This window comes from Myotis daubentonii, chromosome 15 (assembly GCF_963259705.1).
Source record: "Myotis daubentonii chromosome 15, mMyoDau2.1, whole genome shotgun sequence".
Lineage (NCBI taxonomy): Eukaryota > Metazoa > Chordata > Mammalia > Chiroptera > Vespertilionidae > Myotis > Myotis daubentonii.
In genome coordinates this window covers 45,051,810-45,079,380 of record NC_081854.1, presented here as the reverse complement: position 1 = coordinate 45,079,380, position 27,571 = coordinate 45,051,810, and the positions used below count along the sequence as shown (strand labels likewise).

Here is a 27,571-nt window from a genome sequence, read left to right as displayed (position 1 = left end):
TAAAGTAACCAGTTATTAATATCAGTAGCCATATAGCAAGCAAGGTATTAGATTATCCCCAGCTATTTATATATTTTTAAGCCCTGCTTTACATTTAATGTATGCAAAGTTTAGTGAGGAATTTAATGCTCTATAACTATGCTCTTCAAGTCCTAGTTTTCTTTACAAGGCATAATTAAGCCGTGTCCTATTCCTGGTCTCTGTTATCAGTGCCACAATGATTGACGGCCCCCTTGACTCATGCAGCCAAACCCCAGGTCTCCTATGCATCTGGTGCCAAGTGTCCAAATTAGAGGCCTGTGCTTAGGAAGGTATAATAACCCTCCTTACTAGCCTCAAGAGTTGTCATTTCCACCACAGACTTATATGAGGTGTCAAAATCATGCCATAGCCCTAGCCCATTTGGCTCAGTGGTTGAGTGTCAGTCCGCAAACTGAAGGGTCTCAGGTTCAATTCCAGTCAAGGGCATTCTGGTCAGTTGCGGTCTCCAGCCCGGTCATGGGAGGCAACCAATCAATGTGTCTCTCTCACATCAATGTTTTTCTCTGTCTCTACCTCTCTCTTCCACTCTCTCTAAAAATCAATGGAAAAATATCCTCAGGTGAGGATTAACAACAACATCAAAAATCATACCATAGGGGGTGACAGTTCAGCTGAGCTTACTGTGGTTCCCACTCAGAAATGCATATAGTTACAATTAATGGTTTTCATATAGGATATTCCTTTCTTTTAGATCCTCTACTTTTTAGTTCTATCAGGTATGGTGGAAGCCAGTATACTACCAAGTGTAATTGTGAATGTGAAACCTCAGACTAACGTTTAATTATAACATGGAAACTCCTAACTTGAGAGTACACTCTCATTTGTGGCATTCAGTTCCCAAGAGTTTCTGTAGCTCTGGCACATTCTTTATCTAAGTTCTTTTGAAAAAGTAGAACATCACATCTAAATTTGTTTCTTTTGCGTGTTTATTGGCGTGTCTGTTTATGGTAGTGATAACGCCCTTTCTCCACAGACCATGGACCTGCACTCTTGTCCGAAGCCGATTGTATTTGTGCTGCACACGTTCTTGTCGGCCAAAGTCACGCGCATGGGACTGCTTGTATGAGCAGCAAGAATCAGAAAAGAGCCTTGAATGTCACAAGAAGTATTTTCACCTCAAAAAAAAAAAAAATAGCACAAAAAGAAAGCTCTTTGCTCTCCTCCAGCACAGTGCCTTGACAAGGACCTGCGAATCACTGCTGAACCCCAACCACGTTTAAAGAGGAGCCTGCCTTTCACAAGATACCGTGGCCAGAATTTCTAGGCTCTAATGAGCTCCAAAATGAAGCTGTTGACGTATTGTTAGTTTCCTAATGTGGTTTCTAAGTAATTGGGTTTAATTCTCCTGTTAAGAAGGTGGCTCATTGTTTTTCTTTATGGACATAGTAAAATATCGAAGAAGTGGGGTTTTTTCTTCTTCCTGTAGGATTTATTTCAGACTAAGCTTTGATCTCTTGCTTAGGAAGACTGTCTCTTCCCAGGTGCTAGTTTCCAGCAGCCCCTGCTTCTTGGTCATTCCAGATACGTTGTACGTTGTGATGGAGTTAAATGTGCGCACTTGCTCCTCCCGCCCTAGGAAGTCCTCGAGTTGTATCACCAAAGCGCTCTTCCATGCGTCCTGGCTCTCGCTGCGTCCCCCCACCCCCCGCCATCCCTTCCCACTGCACCACCAGCTTTGCTATTTCTCATTGCTAACGTTAGGACTTAGAACTTGCAGAATTTGATTTGCCTTGCCTTCCACTCCCTTTCTGGTGGTGACCAAGTTGAAGAGCAAGTCAGAACCACTGCATTGAAAGAAAATACTTGTTTGAGTTTTCTGATTTTACTTTTGGTAGGAGCCAGGGGATGTGGTAAGATTTATTTTAAAAGAAAATCCTTATTTTATTTTTTCCATGACCTAATAATTGATATTTGCTTTAATGAAAAAATCCTCATGTTAGCCTAAGCCATTTTTTATTGCTTACCAAATGTGCCTTTGGTTGGGGTTCGTGGAGCTTTATTAGTCACTATTTGAATAACTGGATATCACTGCCATCCCAGGGAGGTCATCTGTCCTGGTGTTAGAACAGCCTGCGGCAGCTCTCCTTAGTACTGCCTTTTCTCGTGGGCAGACATAATTGAGAAAGATACAGCCTGAAGAGCAAGCTTGTTTCAAGAGGAGAATTTGTGGGTGAAGCCAGCTTTGCAGCACAAATTGTCAAGTTGCTTTAGGTTCTGTTCCCCCATGTAGAACCCTGGCCCCAGCCCTCTCCCCTTGTGGCAGCAGAGTGGTGTGGACAAGCAGCTGCTAACTCAAGACTCAGTGTAGCTTAGTAACCCATCCTCCAGTGGGCGGGGTGAGGAGACCATGGACGGAGGCCTGGGTTTTGCTAAGCACTGCCAGATGTCATCATTAGGACACATGACAGTAAGATCGCTGATTTTGTGGTACTGGAGAATACACTCATTTATAATCATGAAGGAGGTGCATATCTGAAACCATTTAAAATAGTGTAATAGCTGTATAAGATGTCAATATCAGCACAGTCTCTGGAACTGAAAGAGAAGGTAATAGTGAGTTGGCTGTTCTCTGTGTTCTCTGAAGAAAGGTCTGGGGTTAGTTCTCATTTACTGTGTTTATCAGGAGTGCCTAGAGGATGTGAGCACCTCAGAGGGTGGAGGCGGGCAGCACTCCCAATAGGAAAAGAAAGCACAGCGGTGTGTGCAGCGCGCAGCTATTTGGTGTGAGTGCAGACTGACACAGGTGGGATGTGAAAGAACCGACTCGAGCTGGAAGTTCTAGTTAGACGTTGTGAGCCCATTGTCTTCACTTCTTCCCCGTGTTCAGTGAGATTAACCACAGGCAGAGGCTGGGGAGAGAGATCTGTTCTTCCTCACCACCGGTCCCAAAAATGAACTGTCTGATCCACTTAAAACTGGAAATGGAAATCTAGACTAGACTACGTCTTTCAAGAGCTTTTTATGTTTTGAAAATTCACAAGCCCAAGTTTGGTTCCATCTGGAGTAAGTTGACAAGTTAGGGAAGAAAAAAAAATACCTTGAAGGTCCAGCTGTGATTTCTGAAAGAAGAATTTGAATACATAACCCTTAGATAGGGAAGCTTAGACATTCTTTGCAGTGAAAGTATTTATCTGAGAAGATGAACGATGCCATCACAGACTTTTGCAGCAAAGCCATTTGGTTGAGGTTTTCTATTAGTGTGAAAGGCTAGGCCACTGAAAAGATTTTCAGAGGGAACTTCTGAGCCACCTGCTCAATGGTTATATGAAAAGATCTGTAAAAAAGGTGTAATTAAAACGTGGGAAGGAGAGGTAAGGCGGGTGTGCACTTCACCCCTTTTGTTCAAGCTTAAACTGCCATGGGTAGCCCCAAGGTCCACAGGGTTTTTAATATTTAATAGGGTTTTGAGTCTTGATGTGGAGTGAAATTGATGGGAGGTTTCCTGTGATCTCTTGCTCCCCCAAGAGCAAGAGCCCTGAGGCTGCTTGTTTAACAAACTTCAGCAGCTTTCCAACCATGGGTGACCAGGTTGTTCTTCGATTAAGTGTGTTTGTGGGATTTTCAAACCACAAATGAAGTACTTTTTGTGAATGAGATAGCCTTGATAAATATGTGCGTATTTTCGACCCACAGTTGGGAATATGAGGAGGGCTGACTCTATCCACTGCTCTGCACTGTTTTATATAAGGGACTTGCACATCCGTGGATTTGGGTCCTGGACCCAATCCCTAGTGAACACCAAGCAACGACTGTAGCTAAGGTTTTAGGGAGCCAAAGTTAATTCGTGGGTTTTCGACGGCCTGGGGAGCTGGCACCCCTAATCCCCATGTTCTCCAAGGATCAGTTTGTACTTTGTATTTAGATGCCAAAATATGGCAAATTATTTTCAGATGAATAGCTAAAAATAGGCATTTTTCATATTTCACATCTTTTACAGAACAGCTAATTTTTCATTTCTTTTTTATTCTGAATTAGGAAAATTATTGAGAATGTTGTGGGCTTCCATGTGTAGAATGTAAAGGAATTGCAGAGTATTGTCCCCCTCATTCTGATGGACCACTTTCAGTGCCCCCCAGGACCTGGGCCTAGACATCTTCTCCATATTCCACACAGATGCCTATCAAAGAAAAGGCTCAGTTATTATTTTTCTGAAAAAGGTAAGTCCTTTTCTGAAGTCATCAAATGGACCTTACCTGGAAAGGTTCTAATATTTTATATGAAGAAATACTTTATGTTTATACAGTATTTATTAGATTTTGTAACTGTAAACTCACCTACCTAGTAGACAGAGTTTCAGGTTAAATATTGGGACATGTACAGGCAATCAAAATATTACTTTAAATGTCATTCACTTATTTTAAAGCTATGTTTTAGCACTTTTTAACGCTAGGTAAGTCTGACAGTGCCTGTTTTTATCATCTGTAATCTCACAAACTTTGTTATTGAAATTGCATGGCAGGAGAGATTGAATTATTTATTTCTTACATTTTTATAAGTGGAAAAATCTCTCCAACCAACAAATGATTAAAGTTGTTACTGATTATTTGTTCTCTTATTCTCCTAAGCAGAATGATAACAAAGTTTTTTTTCAGCTGATTAAATGCACTTAGCTAATAAACCAAAATTTATTTAAAAAAAAAAAAAAAAAGCTGTGTGGAATCTGGATAAGATTATGTTTCTTCCAGAAAAACAAATTAGTGCAAATGCTTTTGATGGACAAGTGTGACCACTTTTGAGAAAAGGTTATGATAGATTTTTTTGTTAATTTTCTGAGAACCTCCAGGTCTTCGTTTTTAATTTATATGCATGTGGATAATTTGTGTGTGTTTTCAAAAACATGGAAAAATCTCCATATTTTTTCATGCAAATTATCTTGTAAGCTGCTATGCAAATTGTATTAAAAGGCCTACCTACTAAAAAAGTTAAACATTTTTGAAGCTTCAGGGAAGACCTGTAGACTTAAGCACTTTCTCTGCTTTTTTGTATCTTGTCTTGGATATGCTGAATTATGTTATTATTTTCACTGGTTATAAGCTATTGATTGTACATAATATATAAATCATCCAAATATCCAGCATACATTTCCATGTTGTTGCCATCCACTGTCGACACCATGAGTGAAATGGCTGGTTGGAAAGCCAAAGTTCATGCTTTTACAGTCCTTAATGAAGTAAAATGCCAGATCTCTTTGGTCTCAAAACATTGTTCTGGTCTGATCTGACTATCTGTGTCAGAGAGACTTCTTTAAATTTGGGATGCTTAAACTTAAGTTGAATTTGACTATAGTCATATATTTTTGTCAAGTATGTTATGTGGCAGATGATATTATATTCTACCTTGAGTGTGGAAATTTCTTTCAGTTAAATTTGAATTGTTATAATGGCCTCTGAAGATGAAGACAAAGGAATCTGCCATCTGCTGCCATTCTTCCTCTGTGTCTCGATTTTAATTGCTTGGAAATCTAGAATTATTTTGACTTTCTATATACTGTCTTTAAAAACCAATACAGCAGACTCCCCACTCCCTTTCCCTTTTTAAGCTACACCTTCGTGCTGAGTATATAGACACTTGATAAATGTGTCATGTTAGTTCTAAAATAATTATGCTTTATATCAGGATTATGTTTTCTTGATCAGTATAGCTATTCTCATGGTGAAATTTATTTTGTACTAGTAATAGACTGCTTAAGTGGCTGATTTGAAAACCTTTCTCTAAAAAAACAAAATTATCTGGCAGATAATTGATATAAGTTCATCCTATGAAAGGATTAAATTTCAAGTTAAGGTAAAGTACAATAAGTAGGCACATAGAGCATATCTGTTTCCTTGTCTCTTTTGACACTAGCTAAACTGCCAACTGGAAGAATGACTGTTATATATAAACTAGAAAAATATTTTAACAAGATTTCTTCTATTGTTTCAAAACTGATAAACTTGAACTTAATCTGTTGCCATTTATTCTTCCTTTCCACTTCAGGTTCCTGAACCAAAGCATAGTCTGGGTTTTTAAAGCAAATCTGCATTTGATACAATGCATAAATATGCCATTTGCAAATGATTGCTTGTTCTCCAATGAGCATTTGGTTATATTCAACAAAAATCTAACATATGAACTGTAATCTTTGAATTGCCCAAAATAGATTGATTGAAACTAAAAACCTATTCTAGAGAAATTATCGATACTGTTATTAAGGGGTTGGACAGAAGTAAATTTACAGTTGTTCACAGAAGTAATACAGTAATTAATAAATAATAATACAAGAATAGCCCTGGCCAGGTGGCTCAGTTGGTTGGAGTGTCATCCCATACACCAAAAGGTTGCAGGTTTGATTCCCGGTCAGGGCATGTATGGGAGGCAACCAACCAATCAGTGTTTCTCTCACATCGATATTTCTCTCTCTCTTTCTCTCCCAGTTCCTCCCTTAAAAAAAAAAAAAAAAAGCCACACACACAAAAAAACATATTCTTGGGTGAGGATTAAAAAAAAAAGAAGAGCCGAAACCGGTTTGGCTCAGTGGATAGAGCGTCGGCCTGCGGACTAAAGGGTCCCAGGTTCGATTCCGGTCAAAGGGCATGTACCTGGGTTGCAGGCACATCCCCGGGTTGCAGGCACATCCCCAGTAGGAGATGTGCAGGAGGCAGCTGATCGATGTTTCTCTCTCATCAATGTTTCTAACTCTATCCCTCTACCTTCCTCTTTGTAAAAAATCAATAAAATATATAAAAAAAAAAAAAAAGAAGAAGAAGAAGAAGAAGAAGAAGAAAACTGTGTCTCATGGTACTCACAAACTGTAAACCTACTTTTGCCCACCCCTGTATTGTGAGAGGAGATATCCTGATAGATTTCTAACTTCTGCGTCCTCTGAGTCCCTTACTCAGTTTTTCTTAATCTTAACCTCTAAACTGTTGACACCAATGATCTTTTAGTTTTTGAGTCCCTCTTTGTTCCAGTCACATACACACCCTGAACCTGACTGTTCTGTCACCTCTTCCAAAGTGACAGAAGCCTCTTGTGAGGAGACAAAAGGTACTTTGGAGGCTTGGAGAATTTTTAGAAATTGCAGGGCTAATTCATGATACAGTAATCCTTGCAGACTTTCATCGAATAAGCACTTACTAGTGTATAGTTCTTCACATGCTCTCTGAAGGGTCCAAAAGAAAGTTCTTGCCCTCACATAGCACATAATCCATTCTCGATCACACCATGCCATCTGTCAATCAGAGGTTAAATAATTAACCACTTCATATTTTTATCAAAGTACATCTGGAGTTCTGCTCATTTGGCAAACTAGAAAGTGTTTAAAAGGAGGCTCAGTCTTTGGTCCATGCTAGCATGAAAGAATTTCAAGCACATTTACATAGGCTGGTCTTTTCATCATGCATAATTTTTTAAATGCAAAATTAAGATTTTAGTTTTGGAAGGAGAACACTGTAGAATATCTTTAGGGAGATAGATCACAACAACAATTAAGTTCTGTTGCTCAAAGTGGATCAATGGGAAAGTCTTTTTAAAGAAATGCTTCTTTTAACTGTAAACAGCAAAGCTAAATGTGTATTTTCATCTACCCCCCATTTCTAAATTGTGCTGGCCTGTTCATTTCCACACTCACACCATTTAAACATCTCATTTGCTGAAAGTCCTTATACATGGTAGATGGAGTATTTCTTCATAATGAGAGCTCAAAATGAAGATATTTGAAACTTAGCAAAAGTCCACTTATTCCAGACACTCTGGTAAACTCAGTGAAAAGAGCATCTAAAAACAATGAAAGATTGTTTGAATGTTTCCAATATTTTTTATATATTAACATCCTTTTCTGTCCAGCTTGCCTTCCGTTTATCACTAAGGTCAGCCTTTCAGGTAGCATCCTTCATCATGCTCAGAAAGTGCCTGAACGATGTGATTGGAATGGCATAGGGAACAACATACTCTCATGGCTCTTGCCCTTTGTTTCCAAGTGTCCTGGAGGTGTGCACACACATTAGGTCACGGTCTTTCCTTCAAACCTACCCTTTGACAATCAGGTGCTAACGATTCTGTATTATTGGAACCAGCACATAAATATTGTCATGTGTCTGTTCTTCCTCGGTTGGAAGAAGTGCTTCCCTTCTATCTCAGTCCTGTTTGGGAGGGGCGGGGGGAGTCAGCTATATTTTTTCACCTCTGTTTTCTAAATGAATAGAATCTGGGGGAGAGGAAATTATTAAAGTGAAGATCTGGGTTTGGCACAATCAATGTTGATGATGCTCTTCACAACTTACAGCAAATCTGCCCTTATCATGAGATCCAGTTCCAGTTTTTGTTTCCCTCCAGTACGGGGCTGCGTGTTACCTGTAAACCTATCAGGTGGGTGCAGCGTGTTAAGGCCTTGGTTCCCAGAGAATCGTTCCCTTTCGGTGTCAGACCCAAGGTCTTTTCGCAGATAATGCAGCGGACACTGCCCATGAAGCCTTCCATTGGGGCTCATCTCTGCAAACTGGTTTGTGTTCGGTCCCACACAACTTGCATTGTTGTTAAGCATTAAGACTTAGCTGGAGTAATACTTTTACAAATTATTAAAAGTATGTGATATCCTGGGGTTTTCTTCTTTTTAGAACCCTGTATTTAAACAAGACTTCTTTGTGAGTGTTTAAAATTTAAGTTTCAAACCTTCTGGCATCACCAGACTACCAAATTGAAATCCATGCGTAAAACAGGGCAGTATTTGTGTTCTTAATTAAAAGAAGAAAAAAGCTTTATGTATGTGTACTCTGCAAATACAAATGCATAGACAACACTTTCCCTTGAGTTGCACATCAACATATAGCATTGTATATTACAATGAAAGTTTGTAACTTAAGGGTATTATATATATAAATACATATATACCTTTGTAACCTTTATACTGTAAATAAAAAATTGCTTTTAGACTTGTATTTTTTTTCCTTCATTTCTTTTTTTATTGTTAAAATAGTTTCAAACCTACAGGAAAGTTTTAGGAACAGTACAGAGAAGAACTCCATCCCCTTTCCCCAAATTTCCCAGTTAACATTTAGCACATTTGTTCCATCTTCTTTTTCTGACATGATGCTCTCTACTGCGTGCCTCCAAACACAAGGACCCTCTCCTGCATCGCCGCCACACAGCCCTTCAATGAGGAAACCAGCATTGGCACAACCCTGCCGCCCGTCCAGAGCCCCCGTTCGGATGCGACCAGCCATCCCAACAGCGCTTCCTTCCCTTCCTGGCACAGGACCCCATCCAGGACCACATGTTGTGTTTGGTTGTCATATCTCATCAGTTCCTTCTGGTACCGTTTTTAAGCAGATTTCGGGCAAATCCAAACTCGTAAAAACTTAAGTTTTGGTTCTCATTCCACCAGGGACTTTCTGTGTGATGGAAGCTTAATCACTGGAGCATCTGAGCTTTTTCAGACTTTGAGTCGCACTGAGGAGTGAGAGGGGAGATGGTTTCTCGGGCATCGTATGAGGGATCATCAGTGCTCCATTTACCTGGGTGTCACTCGCTTTGCATGGTAACTCAGCAAAATTTTGCCCTGGCCCTACCTCTCCAAAATGTTACCTAGCCCTGGTTTTTGTTCTCCACACTGTTCGTGGCCCCCATCAAGGAGTTCATTAACAAACGGTTAGGAACCCATTCCTTAGCACAGCCCTAGAACACGAGTTCGTTTAGTCTGATTTTACTAGGTTGTATTGGCTAAACAGTTGATCCACTGGTCCAAGCTTGGGTTTACAAGGGCCACATTCTCAGCATCACGATCCCAACTGGAAAAGTGCTGTGCAAGAGAGAGCAGGTGGAAGTGTGCCTTTGCAAGTCAACGACTTTCTGCCTAAAGGTGGGAGCCGAGAATCTGGTTTCTACTCTAGTGAGAAAGTTAGAACAGAAAGGTCCTGATCTGACCATCGAAACCATCAAGCCCAAACAGGCCCCAAGTGCCAGCCCACAAATAACTTACATTTGGTCCCTTCATTCCCCCTTTCCTTCCTCAGCTTACTCCCTCATCCCCAGCAATGGCAACACCACTGCAGAACTGGGGGCGGGACGGGCGGGGGTGGAGGGCCTCAGAGTCTGTTTTCAAGCTCTTCCCAGGAAAAAGTCAACAGTGGATGACCAAGTGAGAGGGGAGAAGACCATTTCCTGCCATCAGAGGCAGCAGCTCAGGACAGAGCTTCCTCTAGGGGGCGCTTCCTCTGGGAAGCTCACCTTGGGAGCCGGGGCGTGTGGATGGCAGGCTTGAGAGACAGACGCTGAGCAAGAGGTGCAAGAAAGTGGAGTGGGCAGAACAAAAGATGCACACAGCTCGTGGGTCGCACACCCAGCCCTTGTTTTGGGCTGAACCGTGTGCTGCCAAAATGCATACGCAGACACCCCCCCCCCGCACCTCAGAATGTGACTGTATTTGGAGATAGAGCCTTTGAAGAGGTGAGTCAGCTGAAATGAGGCCATTAGGTTGGGCCCTAATCTAATCTGACGGGTGTCCTTACAAGAGGAGGAAACGTGGACACAGATACCAGAGCGTGCTCGCACAGAGAAGGGACCCTGCAAGGACACAGCAAAGTGTGGCCATTTGCAAGCCCAGGAAAGAGGCCTCAAGAAACCAACCCTGACACCTTGATCCTGGACTTCTCACCCCCAGAACTGTGAGAGAACGAACGCATTCCTGTTTAAAACAACCCTGTCTGTGGCACTGTGTTATGGCAGCCCTAGCAAACGAAGACAGCCCTCTTTTCATTGTAGGGACTTTTCATTTTCATTCCGTCTTTCAACTCACACAGCCCATCCAATATGTGGGGTTGATATGTTCTCAAGTTCCCTGCTTCACTCTCACCCACCAGTGAGAGTTCCTCTTTTGTTTGCTCACTTATTCATCCTGAATAACTTCATTATTAATTCTCCCAGCAGATACTGAGCATGCCAGGCCCCTGGAAGAGGCCCAGCCCTGCCCTCTCAGTGATGCGAAAGGACAGTGACTACGCCGGGTGCCAAGCCCGCAGGTGGAAGCTTCCCCACTCCGTTCTGTCAGTATTGAGGGTAGACGCGAAGAAGCATGGCTTACAGGGTGTGTGCCTCCCTACCTCGCCCAAGCCCATCACAGGCCTCGCCCTGCCACTCGGGTCATCACCCTGACTCCTGTCCACAGGGATGCTCAGCACTTTGGCCTTTTGGTTCCTGACCTCCCTGTGTGTGACGATGGCCCCATCACTTCATCTCACCATCTTCCTGCTCCCAGGGTCACCCCTGGGCTGCATTGTTGCTGAAACAGCCATTCCTGAAACCAGTAACGGAAGCAGCCCTCTCGGCGTGTTCTCACTGTGACTATCCTTCAACCTCCTGGGTCCTCAGGTAGTCCCCGTGACTCTTACCTTCTTCTTACGCACTTCCCACCGTACCCGGCTCTCGTTCCACACGTGCCGAGCCCGTGAATGTCCCTGCTGCTCTGTCTTCACAGCAGCCACCTGGATGAATCCTGCCGTCTCCCTGCCCCTGAGTAGCTGAGTATTGGGGAGAAAAATCCAAGGCAATTGGTACCTTTATACATGTGTCTAGGTTGCCAACTGTTAGCAGGTTTGCCTGTAACTGCTCACTTTCAGATCACTTTAAATTTCAAACCCTTACTCTCCTCAGCCCCAGGCCTCCCACCTTCTCTCTCTTCTCAGCAGACTCTCTTTCCTTCTAATTCATGGAGAAAATAGAAGCCATCCAAAGGTACTCTCCCAACTTCTTGTTACCTTCCAGCCAACATCTTTTTCCCTCCTATTATATTGTCCAAAGCCAGTCCTCCCGCCTATACATTGATCCCATTCCCATTGATCTTTACTAGATCCTTTCTGTTGGTTGGTTGGTTTTGTTTTATTTTTTTAATATATTTTTATTGATTTCAGAGAGGAAAGGAGAGGGAGAGATAGAAACATCAATGTTGAGAGAGAATCATTGATCGCTGCTTCCTGCATGCCCCCCAGTACGGACCAAACCCACAACCCGGGCATGTGCCCTAACTGGCAATCAAACCATGACCTCCTGGTTCATAGGTTGACACTCAACCAGTGAGCCACGGCGGCCGGGCCCTGTTGGTTTTTCAAACATGCTCAACTCTTCTCACATTAACAACCATCAAAAACTCCTTCCGGACCCACGGTTCCTGCAGGTATTATCCTAGGCCTCCCTTCCTGTTCCCCAAACTCCTTGAAAGAGTTGTGCCTCCTCATGGACTACATTTCCTCGTGACCCACTCACTCGTGGCCTTCTGCAGTATGGCTCTGCCTCCATCACTTACTCATCTCTGGCTAAGGTCGTCGGTATCTTACATATATCACTGTCTGCTTTCTCAACTGCATTAGGTACTGTGCTCCTCCCTCCTTCGCCGCAGTCCTCCCACCCCCCCTCCCCTGACTTCCAGGACACTCTTCTGTCTATCCTTGTCTCCAGCTGTCTTTCTGAGCTGCTTTTGCAGGCTCCTCCTCCTCTGGTTGGCCAACAAACCTCCAAGCGCTGCCCCAGGTCCCCCCTACACTCTGCTCTTCCCTAGGAGATCTTATTCGCAGCTTCCGTTCCCACTGACACCCAGATGTCTCACAGATGTGCATCTCCAGCCCTCATCTTTCTTCCGACTTTCAGATGCATATATCTGACTACTGATATTTCAAAGGCGCCTCAAACTCCTCATCCCTCCTCCACAAGCCCCCAAATCTAGTCTTTGTCCAGTATTCCCATCTCAGCAGCATCACTATTGGTCCAGGTGCTGAAGCCAGCAACCCAGGAGTTATCTCTGTCTCTCCAGCCCTCACCATACCCCATATCTAATCCACTTCCAAGTGCTTGAAATTTGTCTTCCAAAACCTCCCATTCTGCGTGTATTTCTCCATGCCCCCTTACCCCAGTCCAAGCTTCCCTTACTCTTCTGGACTACGGCAGGAGCTTCATGTATAATAGCCACCCCATCCCCGCAATCAGTTCTGCATAATAGGGCTAGTCATCTATCCAAAAACAAATGAACAGTTTCCCATTGATCTTGGGATGCAACCCAAAATCTTGACCATAGCCAAATGTCCTGGCCCCTGCCCTACCCCCGAACACCCGTTCACATCAGGTGAACTTGACTTTCTACTTTCTGCTCTCTGGCTACTGGAGCCTTCTTCCAGTTTCTTAAATTCCACCAGTGGCCTCCTCAGGGCCTCGGGCCTTCGTACAGGCTGTCCCATCAACCGGGAATGCTCTTCTAACCCCCTTCATCCCTGGAAGAATGGAAGGCTTTCCTGACCCCCTAACTCGGGCAGGTTGCCAGTTAGAAGCCCACAGAGCAATGGGCCTTCACACACAGGCCTCAACACGCTTATTACATAATTTTTCCTGGTGTACATCATCTTCCTCCTTAGACTGCAGGCTCCCCGGGAGCTGTTTTAATCATTGCTGTATCCCCAGAAACGACACGGAGCTCCGAAATAGTCTGTATTGATGAAATATTGTTAAAGTGAATGAGTGTGGCTCGGTTGGAACATCATTCGTACACCAAAAGGTTGTGGGTTCGATCTCCAGTGGGGGCACGATAAGGAGCCACCCTGATCGATATTTCTCTCTCTCTCTCTCTCTCTCTCTCTCTCTCTCTCTCTCTCTCTCTCTCTCTCCCCTTTCTCACTCTCTTTAAAAATAAATAAGAACATATCCTCGGTGAGGATTAAAAACAAAACTTTCAGACAGAGCCACAGACATAAGTTACCTGGAACGGATAACACTGTGGGGTAGACTGTGTGCACATTAGCTAGCTCATTCATTACCCTCAAAAGCCAGAGAAGGTGGGTCCTGGTTATTAGCCTACCCCGTTAAACGCGCACACGGAGCTCTGGGAACTAGAACTGTTTTATTGGAAGTGGGGTCTAGGACTTGAGGCTTCGGCCCCGCCCTGCCCCCCGCCCCTCGCCCCGCCCCACTCCCAGGCCCCACCGCAGCCCTGCGGGGCTCCGGGCCTCGCCCCCGCTCACCCCGACGCGTCGCTGCCCGGTTCTCGCCGGGGCCGCCGGTGGCCGCGGAGAGCGGTGCCTGCAGTGCGGGCCGTGGCCGCCAGGGGGCAGCCGCGCCGCTCGGGCCCGACCGCTCTGGGCCGCACCCGTCGCTCGTTGTCGGACTCCCTCCCGCTGCCAGCGGCCACCCTTCCCCGCGCCCAGCGCGGACCCATCGGGCTCCCCGCGCCGGACCCAGCACCTCGGCTCTCCGAGGCCGGACCGAGGCCGCAAGCAGCGCCGCGGGGTGTGAGGCGGACCCAGGAGATGAAATGACAACGTCAACCCTCCAGGTACTCGGCGCGGCCCGGCCGGCTGGCGGAGGCCGAAGGAGGCGCGGCGGGGCCTGCGGACCGGCAGCCGGGCGGGCGGGGGCCGCCTCTGAGCCCCGTCGGCTTCTGTGTTTACGGGCTCGGAGCCAGGGGCCACCTTCGTCCGGAACGCCCGGCCCCGTGGCCTGGCCGAGCCCGAGGCCCCGCGTTGCAGCCGGCGCCCCCGTCCCGCCGCGGGCTCAGCCTCACCCGGGCCTCCTGGCGCCGCCCGGGCAGCTCGGGCCGCGACGCGGCTGCTCGCTCTCCCTCCTCCTCCTCCCTCCCCTCCCCCTCCTCCTTCCCCACCAGCCCTCCTACCAGCCCCTGCTTCTTCCCGGTCTCCGATTTCCTCTTCTCGGCCGGCGACCCCTCATTCATTCCCCGGACGGTGCAGGGCGGTGCAGGGTGGCGCCACCTGGATGCATGACTGACCCGCCTCCCAGGTGCTGCCGGTCCGGCTGGGCCGGAAAACGTAAACATGCCCGGCCTCGGACGGGTGTGCGGTCCACCCGGCCGCCCCTCGCGTGTGACCTTGGGCTGGTGCCGTGAACCTGGGGTCCCAGCAGCGCTGCTGTGATTGGTTCCGGGAAAGCGTTCTCAACAGGGTGCCGGCCGCCCGGTCGGTGCTCAGTGAGGGGCGATGGACGCAGGGCTTGCGGGAGTTGGTCCAGATTTCACGGAAGAAGTGGCATCTGGCAGGATCATCAGAGGTAGCGTTCAGGCCCCTGGGGTGGAGGAGGGAGGCGGCTTCAGGTGAGGGAGGCGGGAACAGTGGGTCAGCTTCCACCTGCGGGTCCCATCTGCCCAGGGCTTGTATGGCCTGTGAGCTAAGCATGCTTTTTATAGAAACATTTTTTTAAAAGCAGCTTTACTACAATATAATACACACCATACAATTCGCCTAGTTCAGTGGTCAGCAAACCGCAGCTCGCGAGCCACATGTGGCTCTTTGGCCCCTTGAGTGTGGCTCTTCCACAAAATTCCACGAGCGGGCGCGCACGTGCAGTGCGATTGAAACTTCGTGGCCCATGCGCAGAAGTCGGTTTTCGGCCTGGGCGAGTCTGTTTTGAAGAAGTGGCGTTAGAAGAAGTGGGGGTACGTTCGCTGAGGTCGACCCCTCAGATTGAGGACGTTTTTAGCAAAGGCCAGCTTAGGAGTACCCTAATTAAGTTAATAACAACGTGCCTACCTATATAGTTTAAATAATTTGGCTCTCAAAAGAAATTTCAATCGTTGTACTGTTGATATTTGGCTCTGCTGACTAAGGAGCTTGCCGACCACGGGCCTAGTTAAAGTGTAGCTTCAGTGTTTTTCGTATAGTCACTGGATTGTGCACCCATCGCCACAATCACTTTAAGAGCATCTTCATCACCCTGTGGCTGCCACTCCCCCTCTATCCCTCCATCCCTCCCAGCCCCTGGAAACCACTCATCTACTTCCTGCCCCTATAGATTTGCCTATTCTGGGCATTTTATGTAAATGGAAATTATACAAAAATGAAGTCCTTTGTGAGTGGCTTCTTTCATCTAACATGATGTGGGTTTTGGCATTTTTACAAGGCTGAAAGGATAGTTCGTGATACATGAAAATCATGAAATTCAAATTTCAGTGTCTACAGGTGAAGTTTTATTGGAACACGTGCCTGCTCATTGGTTTATGTATTGTCTGTGGCTGCTTCGGGGGCTACCAGGCAGGGATGCGTCGTTGCTACAGAGGTTCTGCAGCCCTTTTCTTTCATCCTCATCCTTTGCAATATGCGCGTTTCTAGAGATGAGGCAGGGCTGGCAGTTTGGTCACCTTACCCTCCTGCCATGCAAAACTGTTCCTCTCCAAATCGCAGCTGAGGCCTCTTGCATGCAAAAAACTGTATGCGGTTGCCAGGAAAATCTTAGGTGCATTAATTGAGTATCAAGAAGGGAGCAAGGGGCCCTTGCGGGCTTGGCTCAATGGATAGAGCGCCGGCCTGCGGACTGAAGGGTCTGGGGTTCGATTCCGGTCAAGGGCACACGCCCAGGTTGTGGGCTCCATACCCAGAAGGGGGTGTGCAGGAGGCAGCCGATCATTGATTCTCTCTCATTATTGATGTTTCTCTCTCTCTTTCCCTCTCCCTTCCTCTCTGAAGTCGATAAAAATATATTTTTTAAAAGGGGGGAGGGGAGCAAGGGATGGGCCTGCTCTGCCACATGGCCTGTCACATGGGGGACAGAGTGGACCTGGAGTATTGTTCTAAACCCTGCCTTTCAAAAGGACAAACCTAAGCAAGAAGGCGTATAGAGCAGCAATTTTCATCTCATGGCACACATGAACTGACTTCTAAAATTCTGCAGCACACCAAAAAATATAGTCTATTTTTTGCTGATCTTCCAAAAAAATTGATATCATTTTGATTCATTTACACCAGATGGCTATTGTTGTGTCGGCTGTTGTCATTTGTGTGTGTGTGTGGAAAAGCAAGCAATTTATTTGCCGCAGCACAAATATACTTAGGACAGTGAAACCAAGGAGGGCACAGAAGAAGCAGGAGAGCCGAGGCTGGGCTGCCCCAGCTCACTGGGAAGTCAGAGAAAGGGGGGAAAGGGAGCCTTGGAGACGGACTCAGGGGTTAACCCTGGACTCAGGGGTTAACCCTGGACGAGCTGCCACTGCCCATTGTTCCCCTGGTTGCAAGTCTCATGGGCTCCCTGGCTCCCTTCAAGGTGAGGGGTGGGGAGCGGGAAGGGCCTGGGCTTGCTCCCTGGAGGGAGAGCGCTGCTGTCATTTTTGTGTTTGACCAACTACAAACTAAGAGAAGAGGTCATTCCTCCTGACTCATAGTCAGGTATTGCAGCACACGTATTGAAAATCATTGGTATAGAGCAGGGGTTCTCAACCTTCTGGCCCTTTAAATACAGTTCCTCATGTTGTGACCCAACCATAAAATTATTTTTGTTGCTACTTCATAACTGTAATGTTGCTACTGTTATGAATCGTAATGTAAATATCTGATATGCAGGATGGTCTTAAGCAACCCCTGTGAAAGGGTCGTTCAACCGCCAAAGGGGTCGCAACCCACAGGTTGAGAACCGCTGGTCTAGAGTGGAAAAAGTCCACGGAACTGGGGGTGTTGGTTATGGAGAAGTCACCAGGGACAGGACTACCCTTCACGTCGTTTCTGAAGGGCTGTGATGGGGCAGAGTAGACAAGTGACGCTTGTGTTTAAGCTACTCATCCATTCAGAAGGTTCAGGGCTCCTAGCCATTCTCTATTTAGGGAGTGGATGGAGCCGAAGCTTGAAAATAGTAGCTACACTCTTGCACCTTTCCTCCTCTCTTTAACCTGGCCAGTTCACATCAGCCTGGCCTCACCTGCCCGTCTGTTAGTTTCATAGAGAAATCTGTGTCTTTCTGTCTGAGGCTTCTTGCTCTCAGATGGGAAGGGCTGCACAAACGCCTGGGCCCTGCCAAAGCTGGTCAGTGGGGTTATTGTTTGCTGTGGACGGAGCTGTGTGTGACAGCGGGATCCGCCGCTGGGGTCTGGTGCTGTATCTTCTTGAGGAGGGTAAATCTGGTAACGCTCCCGGGTGCAGCCGTGGCTTCTAAAACGGGATGTGTAGGGAGGTGTGGGCAGCTGTAAAGACCCAGCGTGCTCAGGTTCGGGGAGAGCACCGGCCTCCAGGACGTATGAGCCGCACGAAGACTCCCCCAGAGTTCTCAGGGGTTCCTGGGGGCTGTGCCCTTCTGTCGGCAGCACACACATGCTTAGGGGTAAGCAAGCACGTTTGTACTGGAGATGCTGGTGAACGGACCCCTGCGTACAAGCCGCTTTGCCCTAAGTGTCAACTTGACGAAACGTCTGCTCTTTTCAGTCTCGAGAAGCAGGTTGGGCCCCTAGATCCCTTTAACTCCATCTCATACAGCTCGGGTCGGTGAAGGACTTTCCGTGCTGGCCGGCTCTTCTCTGGCCTCGGGTTTCCGGCCTCCCTGCTGAACAGCACAGGAGTCCATTGGTTCTGGCGTTTCCCCTGTTCCGGGCTCTGAGGCAGGGTCCCTGTCTTTTCCCTGAGGAGGGAATAGAAAGCGAGCTTCCCCTGTGAGCCCTGACTGCACTGTTTCCCAGGCTTCCACTTGCTCAGAGCAAAGCCTGGGGAGTTGCTTCCCTTGTATTGAGTGCATTGTGAGGCGGGACGGCCGTCTTTTCAGCATCCTCCTAAGGCCTTTCTAGCTGTTGGAGAAGTAGGCCGGCATAATGGTCTGTGCCTGACTAATTCTCATCAGTGTCTTCCTTCTGCCTGGCACCCGAGGGCTTTCTGGATCCCTTGGGAAGCACTGAGCTCTTCGCTTTGCCTTTCCAGAAAGCCATTGATCTGGTGACAAAAGCCACAGAAGAGGATAAAGCCAAGAATTACGAGGAGGCGCTCCGGCTCTACCAGCATGCGGTGGAGTATTTCCTACACGCTATCAAATGTGCGTCCCACCCGGGCCCTCCCAGGCGCCAGGCCCCTGTGAGAGGAGTGTGGGCACCTGGGGCTCACAGGGCCCCTCTCCGATCCCCTTTTGCAGATGAGGCTCACAGCGACAAGGCCAAGGAGAGCATTCGAGCCAAGTGCATGCAGTACCTAGACCGGGCCGAGAAGCTGAAGGATTATTTACGGAACAAAGAGAAGCACGGCAAGAAGCCAGTCAAAGAGAACCAGAGTGAGAGCAAGGGGTGAGTACGCAGGAGGGGAGGACCCGGCCGGGACCCACGAGCACGTGCCCTGGTCCTGTGTTGCTGTCGCTGTGGGTGCTAATGCAGCCTTGGACTGTCACGGGACCTTTCTCTGCTCACCGCAGCCCAGAGCTGCTTTCGCCAAGCACTTTACAGAATACTTCTGGGTACACTGCGGCACTGGGTCTGGATGGGGAGCCAGCGTGGAGGTGACTAGCCTTGGATTCTGCAGCCAGACTCTTGGGGTATAACCTGGCTCTGTGCTTCCTAGTCTTGTGACCTTGGACAAGTGCCATGGCCCCCTGTGCCCTCGAGTTCCTCGTCTGTAAGAGGAAGATAATGGGGCTTCCCTCTAAGGAGCAAATGAGATGATGGGGTGAGCCCTGAGCATAGATGCTGGTGCTCAGTGAGGATTAAATAACTGTCAGCCGCTGTTGTCATTGGAGTTAACATCTTCATCTGACTTATGAGGCTACAGACTCTGGGGTTCAGAGGTTGCCACGGTCACGGAGCTGGAACTTGGAGTCGGGACCCACACCCGGGGCCTGTGTTTCTGATTCCAAAGCCAGGGTTCCCTCTGCAGTTTCTCTCCTCACGTCTGTGGTTTGTCCACCATGGAGATTCCGGTTATCTGAGCACAAAGGCCGCTGGGGTGCTGGAGGGAGGGAGGATCCTGGGCAGGGAGTCTGCGTAGGAGAGCGGTGGGTGCTGTGTCAGCTGTGTCCCCAGAGGTGGGAGGCTCTGCTTCTGGGTGGAGAAGGTTGCCTGAGTGAGAGACACACCGAGGAAGGGGCAGACCTCCAAGGGAGCTGCAGGAGATGTGAGGATGGCAAACGCCTCATGTCCGGAAGGATCTGCCAGGCGGTGGGGGCAGTGACTGTGTTCCTTTTCCAGGGGCTCTTCTGTAGACTTAAGAAGACTGACCTTGCCCTAGCTCCGTGGTCGGCAAACTGCGGCTCGCGAGCCGCATGCGGCTCTTTGGCCCCTCGAGTGTGGCTCTACCACAAAATACCACGTGCGGGCACGCACGTACAGTGCGATTGAAACTTCGTGGCCCATGTGCAGAAGTCGGTATTTCATGGAAGAGCCACACTCGACGGGCCAAAGAGCCACATGTGGCTCACGAGCCGCAGTTTGCCGACCACTGCCCTAGCTGGTTTGGCTCAGAGGATAGAGTGTCGGCCTGCGGACTGAAGGGTCCCGGTTCGATTCCAGTCAAGGGCACATGCCTGGGTTGCAGGCTCGATCCCCATCAGGGGGTGTGCAGGAGGCAGCCGATCAATGATTCTCTCTCATCATTGACGTTTCTCCCTCTCCCTTCCTCTCTGAAATCAATAAAAAAATATATTTTTTTAAAAAGGCAAAAAACCCAGACTGACCTCTTCTCCAGGTCAGAGCCACTTGCTGCCTGGTTTTGAGTCTGTATGAGAGGCCAGTGAGGGCTCTTATTACTTGCCTTGCCTGGCTGCTCTGTTTTTCCCTCTTTTTAAAATATATTTTTATTGATTTCAGAGAGGAAGGGAGAGGGAGAGAGAAACATCAATGATGAGAGAGAATCATTGATTGGCTGCCTCCTGCAGGCCCCCTACTGGGGATCAAGCCCACAGTCCGGGCATGTGCCCTGACCGGGAATCGAACCATGACCTCCTGGTTCATAGGTAGATGCTCAAACACTGAGCCGGCCCTGGCTGCTCTTGAAGTCCAGCCAAAGCACATGTCCGCCACCAGTCTCTAGAAAGAGCGCATGTCTCTCTTATGCCCTTAATGAAGAAATGAGGATGGGTCATGAGAGTTTCCTGGAGGATCCATTGTGGTCCCTGAATGTGCTCGGGGACCTGTTTGTGGGTGTCTCCTCTGTTGAGCAGGAAGAGCATCCCTTTACCCCCCTGCTGGCAGCAGAGCCTGGCCTCGCTCTGAGAGCCTCTTACCAACCTCCGGCTCTAGCCTGTCATCTTCTGTCTCCTTTCCCAGCAGCGATAGTGACAGTGAAGGGGATAATCCAGAGAAAAAGAAATTGCAAGAACAACTGATGGGTAAGAGGCTGGAGGCCCCATGCTGTGGGAGCGGGGCATGAGGGCCCTCATTGGGTCCGGGCTCTGGATCAAAGGCTCTGCCTCCCTCTGCAGGGGCCGTCATGATGGAGAAGCCCAACATTCGGTGGAGTGACGTGGCCGGGCTGGAGCTGGCCAAGGAGGCCCTCAAAGAAGCTGTCATTTTGCCAATTAAATTCCCACACTTGTTCACAGGTGAGAGCTGCGCCTCTGTCGGCCCCGATGTGAAATATCAGGCTTCTGCCGAGACCGGTTTGGCTCGGTGGATAGAGCGTCGGCCTGCGGACTGAGGGGTCCCGGGTTCGATTCCGGTCAGGGGCATGTACCTGGGTTGCGGGCACATCCCCAGTGGGAGATGTGCAGGAGGCGGCTGATCGATGATTCTCTCTCATCGATGTTTCTAGCTCTCTATCTCTCTCCCTTCCTCTCTGTAAAAAATCAATAAAATATATTAAAAAAATAAATATCAGGCTTCTGAGGGAGCAAGCTCAGGGCTCCCGCTCTGAGGCTGTCCAGGGGCCGGTGGTGACTCGGCTCCCGTCGCCCTCAGTGGGCGAGCCTGGCCTCCGGGGGCTCCCACTCAGGAAGGCCAAGGCCTGCCCGTTGCGGTCGTCCAGTCCTCGGCTTCTCTCTGGTGTTGGAAACACCTTTATAACTAGAGCTTCACTGACTGTCCCAGTGGGCGGGCAGGGTCAGGATCCAGTGCCAGTCAGTGTCACTTTGCAAGGTCGCGGGGTCATGAGCCAGGGCTAAGACAAAGCCTGGGCAGTTAACTTAGTTCCCGTCCTCCTTTGCTCTTAGAATCCGTTGTCCTGTAGAAGTCATTTCTGACTGTATTTACAATGACTGAGGCCCATCTGCGTTCTTGTTCCCCTGCCCCAGTCAGAGGAAGCTCACCCAGTTTATTCTTTCTTGCAGGCAAGCGTACCCCTTGGCGAGGGATACTGCTCTTTGGACCCCCTGGCACCGGGAAATCCTACCTGGCCAAAGCGGTGGCAACAGAGGCCAACAACTCCACCTTCTTCTCCGTGTCCTCCTCGGACTTGATGTCTAAGTGGTTGGGGGAGAGTGAGAAGTAAGTCAGCACCAGGCCCTTCTCTGCTGGATCCCGGCATTCTCTGCTGGTGGTCCGCTTCCTGCCCTTGGAGTCACCGCCCAGAGGAGCTGCTACTGGATGTCAGGGAGGAGTAGTCAGCAGAGGGTATCTTGCTAGCTCATTGGGGGGGGGGGGGGAGCACGGGGCGACTGATCAAGACCCTGAAATTGGGAGGGCACTTGGGAGAGGTGGGTCTTCATGAAGGGAAGAGAAGGCACCCCAGTAATTGGGTGTCAGGTGGGTATCCTCTGCTGGGGACTTTATGTAGTTAGCGTATTCCCCACACCGACTCCCAGGTAGCAGATGATGAAACAGGAAGGGAAGTGTCTTAAGTCCAGAGCTAATGGATGGGGAAGGACGCCCGACTAGCCCTTCCTCTGGGTGTGGTGCTGCCGGAGGATTTGTCACCACCATTTTTTCTGAAATCCAAGCGTGACTATCGTCTTGACCTCCTCGTGGCAAGGGCAAGAGAAGTGGTGACTGGGACCCTGGCTGGGCATGTGTGTGAGTGTCCAGGTGCCAACCCCATTTTTCGCCTTCACAGGCTCGTCAAGAACCTGTTTGAGCTGGCCAGGCAGCACAAGCCTTCCATAATCTTCATCGACGAAGTGGATTCCCTCTGCGGATCCCGCAACGAAAATGAGAGCGAGGCTGCCCGCAGGATCAAAACAGAGTTCTTGGTCCAGATGCAGGGTGCGTGCTGGTCCTGGGTCTCCTCCCTGGTCCTCGTCCACCTAAAGCCAGCCCAGGCTTCATGAGTTAGCTGCAGCTGGATCTGATTGCCCTTGGGGCAGAGGGAAATCTCAGAGAAGCAATTCTCAGTTCCATCTCCTCAGGCCTTCCTTTGGAGAGGTCTCTGCGGCCTTTGGCCCCCGCCCCCGCCCCTCCCGAGGCTGGCAGGGCAGCCGAGCTCTTCGCTGCGTCTAAGCCAGTTAGGGCCGCCCCCCCCCCCCCCCCCCCAGGTGGCACAGGGGTGGCTCCCGTTCAGGACACAGCCCCTGAGGTCCTTCCCCGCAGGTTCTGACTGATGGTTGCGGGTGCTCTGAGTCAGCATCTGCTTCCCTTTGTCCACAGGAGTGGGGAATAACAACGATGGCACTCTGGTTCTTGGTGCCACCAACATCCCATGGGTGTTGGATTCGGCCATCAGAAGGAGGTGAGTCTCCCGGTAGGAGAAGCCAGGGTCTTTCTCCTGACCTGTCTCGAGGCTTCTCCCTGTCTGCATGGTGAGCAGCCGGGTGCAGCCAGCTCTGTGAGCCCGCTGTCCCTCTTCATTAAGACTCCTCCTCCATCTGCTCTCAAGTCCAGCCGTGTGCTTGGCTCTCTAGGTTTGAAAAGCGGATTTACATCCCGTTGCCGGAGGAGGCGGCCCGTTCCCAGATGTTCCGGTTGCATCTGGGTAGCACGCCACACAGCCTCACGGACGCCAACATCCAGGAGCTGGCCCGGAAGACAGAGGGCTACTCGGGCGCAGACATCAGCATCATTGTGCGGGACTCCCTCATGCAGCCCGTGAGAAAAGTTCAGTCCGCAACACACTTCAAAAAGGTGAGTGAGCTCGCAGGCATTGTTTAGAAATTGTCGCAGGAAAGGGGACAGCAGCTGACACTCGTGGGTCTCCTGGAGCACCAAGGGCAAGTGCAAATGAACCCTTTGGCTGCAGGGCCCAGACAGGGTTGTCCCTGCTCTCCCCTCCCCTGCAGTTCTTCCTGCCTGACCATCTCAGATTGTGTGAGCCGAGGGGACAGCACCGTGGTCCCCGCTGCCACCCCCGCCGTCAGCACTGCCGTGTGTGGTGGGTACAAAATCCCACACCGTAAGGAGGAACTCCGTTCACACAGGTGTCTGTCAAGTGGCTGCCAAGGGTCCTACTATGCACCTGGCCTCTTTCTAGATCAGCCGTGGGCAAACTACGGCCCGAGGGCCAGATCCAGCCCGTTTGAAATGAATAAAACAAACAAAAAAAAAAAGACCGTGCCCTTTTATGTAATGATGTTTACTTTGAATTTATATTAGTTCACACAAACACTCCATCCATGCTTTTGTTCCGGCCCTCAATTGTGGCCCTCGAGTCAAAAAGTTTGCCCACCCCTCTTTCTAGATGCTAGGGAGACATTTGTAACTGACCACAGCAGACAGAATCCCTGCCCTCCAGGAGCCTCTTCCAAAGGGTGAGACAGCGAATAAACAAAACAGATCCATTTCTCAGAGGGGGAAGCTGGAGCAGGGAAGGGAGGTCTGAGATTTGGGGGCAGAGGGGCAGGTTGCACTCTTAAAGGATAAGCCACACAGGGTGCCATTCAAGTTGACGAAGGTGAGGGGATGAGCCTTCAGACGCTTGGGAGGATGTGCCAATGGAGAGGTTGCAGGCGGAAAAACATTTTTGATGCCACTACGTTGGTGTGAGATTTGAGTGAATGAGGAAGAGGAAGGTATCCAGGCATTTGGGGCCACACAGTGAGATTCTGGAGGACAGAGGCTGGAATAGCCTGCCATTCACCAGCCTGAGTTGGACTTCCAGCCGCTGGGACCGCTCAGCCCGAGAGTTGTGAAGGAGCCTTTCCCTCCTCAGACCTAGAAACCCAGGCTTTTGTTCACACCCTGCCCTACCTTCTCTTCAGGACTCGGAAACCTGCGATGTCCTGCCCCTTCTCCAGAAGCCAGCCATCACACTCCTGTTTCTTCCAGGTCTGCGGCCCTTCCCGCACCAACCCTAACATCATGACCGACGACCTCCTGACCCCGTGCTCTCCAGGGGACCCAGGGGCCATGGAGATGACTTGGATGGATGTCCCTAGTGACAAACTCTTAGAGCCTGTGGTTTGCATGGTAAGTGGCCAACTGGCAGAGAGGACTGCACAGCCCAGAAAATGGAGGGCTTGCGTCCAGGAATAAAAATGAGCTTCTCCCCTTTTCTGTTCAAGGCTGTTGTGGCTCCTAAACAGCGAATGGCCTTTGGGGCTGAGTAGCTGGGCTTCTGCTGTTAGACGCAGTCCTCACTCAGTCCCAGGATGGGAGCCGTAGCATTAGCATTTATTTTCTTCTGCAAAAATAGTAAAAGCCAGCCCTAGCCGGGTTTGCTCAGTGGATAGAGCATTGGCCTGTGGGCTGAAAGGTCACGGGCTCAATTCCAGTTAAGGGCACGTACCTCAGTTGCAGGCTCGATCCCTTGCCCCAGTTGGGTGCGTGCAGGAGGCAACCACTTGATGTGTCTTTCTCACATAGATGTTTTCTCTCTGCGTCTCTCCCCGTCCTTTCCACTCTGTCTAAAATTCAATGGAAAAATATCCTCGGGTGAGGATAAAAAAAAAAAAAATAGTGCCCTGACTGGTGTGGCTCAGTGGATAGAGCGTCGGCCTGTGGACTGAAAGGTCCCAGGTTCAATTCCGGTCAAGGGCATGTACCTTGGTTGTGGACACATCCCCAGGAGGGGTGTGCAGGAGGCAGCTGATCGATGTTTTTCTCTTATCGATGTTTCTGACTCTCTATCCCTCTCCCTTCCTCTCTGTAAAAAATCAATAAAATATATTTAAAAAAACATAGTGAAGGCCAGGTGATAGGACGGCCTCATTCCATGGGTTTGGCTCGCTTTGTTCACAGAAGGAACCAGCAGATGCGTGCCAGCCCGCTGTGATTTGATGCAGTTGCACAGGCAGCCTCTCCTGGCTAGTCCTCACCTTATCGTGGTGTTGCCCGTTCTGCATGGCAGGTGTCTGCGTTTGCAGCGGGTGTGGGCGTGCAGGTAGAAAGAGCTGCTCCCGGGAGTTAGATGGTGGGAGCTGAGGTTCCCTGGGGCTGGCAGCAGGCCCATCTGGAACCGACAGAAACTGCCCCAGGAGGAGGAGCATCTCTCAGGGGAGGCTTTCAGGCAGAAGCCAGGCTGCCAGAGGGAGGTCTGCATTTGGGGCTGGCTCTGACCTCCACCCTAGACTGCATGGGTCTGCGACGCTGGGAGGCTGAGGACGTGAGGCCGGCCACTCCTCAGCTGCATGCTTTTGTCTTTGCAGTCGGACATGCTCCGGTCTTTGGCCACCACCCGGCCCACCGTGAATGCAGATGACCTCCTGAAAGTGAAGAAATTCTCAGAGGACTTTGGACAGGAGAGTTAAAAGCTTGTCACTCTGGTGATGGTGACGGAAGGAGGTTGGTGGCGGTACATTCATGCACTCCTCATGTCGGTGGCCAGACAGGCTGCAGGGCTCGTCCTAAAATCACTCCGTGTCCCCTGGGCTGTCTGGCCGCCCGCCAAGGAGCAGGAAGGAAGGGGCTCCCGGCCGCAGAGATGCAGAAGCACATCCGGCAGCGGGTGGAATACTGGCTCTTCCTACTTCCTCCTCCTCTTCTGGATGCTCACCACTCCTTGTCCTGACACTCCATGTTTGTTTTTAAAGCCTTTTTTGTTCCCCTAAATTAATGCTGCTTGGATTTTCGTCCTGTTTATAAATAAAGTCAAAATCACCTGGAGCATCACGGAGTGGGAGCAGCCGAGCAGTGGGGTCGGTGCAGCAGACCCGCGAGCCCCCAGGGCCCGTTCCTTTTAGACCCAAGTGTCGCTCCTTGTGAACTGAATGGCTGATGCCCTGGAACCCAGCCCAAGCTGTGCCTGCAGAGGCCAAGAGTAAAGCCAAGCCATCCGCACACTCCCAAGTCGCACACTCCCAAGTCGCCATCCCGGGCCCTGTTCCTCCCTGCAGGAGGAGAGGGGTCTGTGAACACCGAGATGTGCACGTCAGAAGGAGTGAAGGCAGTCAGGCGGGTCTCACTGCTGCCTCTTCCCTCTGAATGTGAGAACATGAACCCAGCCACCGCCCGGGTCCCTGTCCTGGAAGTGGGCTAATAAATCCTTTTCCCTTCTTGAGCCACCTGAGTGATTTTGTCTTTGACTCTTGGGCTCTTGGAAGGTAATGCTTGCTTCCAATAGAAAGACCTAGTTTTCTCTGCTGTCTTTTCTTCAGCAGAGTAGGAAGTAGGAATGTCGCCACTGTGCCAAGGTCTATATACCAGTCAGGTTCCTGAGACCTGTCTTCCCCCAGGGCCTCAAAAGTGTGGCCAGGGGCCTTTGAGGGACTTGGGCAGTTCTTCCTGTTGTCCAGCCTCCCGATCAGAGTCTCAAACTGGGAGGCCTGTGGGCCAGATGTGGCCTGCAGCTGTTTGGTTTGCTCTGCTGCCAACATTTAAAACTCAAGAGTAGACACAAAAATTCAGGTTAGGTAATGCTGGGCCTGTGTCCCCAGGAGGCCACATAACAGCTGCAGCGAGCAGGGGCGGCCCTGTCCAGTTGCCACATGCTGTGCGTTCACCCTCCCCAGGTGCCCGCTCACACATTTGCATCGCCTGCCTGGCCCGTTTGACTTTGTCAGACACCCGAGTCTCCAGAGCTGGCAGCCCTGG

At 49.5% G+C, this 27,571-nt stretch overlaps 2 protein-coding genes across 7 annotated transcripts in view; both read left to right on the top strand.

The window, feature by feature from the left end:
• Window positions 1–8,957, top strand: part of SNTB2 (syntrophin beta 2) — an 84,483-nt gene extending 75,526 nt beyond the window's left edge. For both annotated transcript variants that reach the window (XM_059667634.1, XM_059667633.1), the window contains one exon: window positions 1,016–8,957. In XM_059667634.1, the coding sequence (XP_059523617.1) occupies window positions 1,016–1,108 (93 nt within the window). In that variant the 3' untranslated portion in view covers window positions 1,109–8,957. The remainder of the gene's footprint in view (window positions 1–1,015) is intronic.
• Window positions 8,958–14,124: 5,167 nt separating this feature from the next.
• VPS4A (vacuolar protein sorting 4 homolog A) lies at window positions 14,125–27,038 on the top strand. Of its 5 annotated transcripts, none has more exons than XR_009448893.1 (11): window positions 14,126–14,329; window positions 18,678–18,789; window positions 18,886–19,033; window positions 21,005–21,066; window positions 21,160–21,279; window positions 22,003–22,159; window positions 22,725–22,873; window positions 23,255–23,336; window positions 23,509–23,728; window positions 24,802–25,009; window positions 26,188–27,038. XR_009448893.1 is itself a non-coding variant. In XM_059667625.1 (11 exons), exons 1-11 carry the CDS (start codon window positions 14,309–14,311, stop codon window positions 26,287–26,289), a joined length of 1,311 nt encoding a protein of 436 aa, XP_059523608.1. In that variant the 5' UTR covers window positions 14,128–14,308; the 3' UTR covers window positions 26,290–27,038. The 5 variants fall into 5 exon arrangements, 4 of the variants coding, with proteins under 4 accessions (XP_059523610.1, XP_059523609.1, XP_059523608.1 ...); XM_059667625.1 differs by having other exon boundaries at window positions 14,128–14,329; window positions 21,008–21,066; window positions 24,869–25,009; XM_059667624.1 differs by having other exon boundaries at window positions 14,130–14,329; window positions 24,869–25,009.
• The last annotated feature ends 533 nt before the right edge of the window (window positions 27,039–27,571 follow it).

What these genes read in the sequence shown, in the direction of transcription:
- VPS4A (XM_059667624.1), top strand. Translation starts at nt 14,309, where the DNA reads ATGACAACGTCAACCCTCCAG. An exon ending in TGACAACGTCAACCCTCCAG is followed by an intron (nt 14,330 to 18,677) that starts GTACTCGGCGCG and finishes TTGCCTTTCCAG; the next exon opens with AAAGCCATTGATCTGGTGAC. An exon ending in CCGCAACACACTTCAAAAAG is followed by an intron (nt 23,729 to 24,868) that starts GTGAGTGAGCTC and finishes TGTTTCTTCCAG; the next exon opens with GTCTGCGGCCCTTCCCGCAC.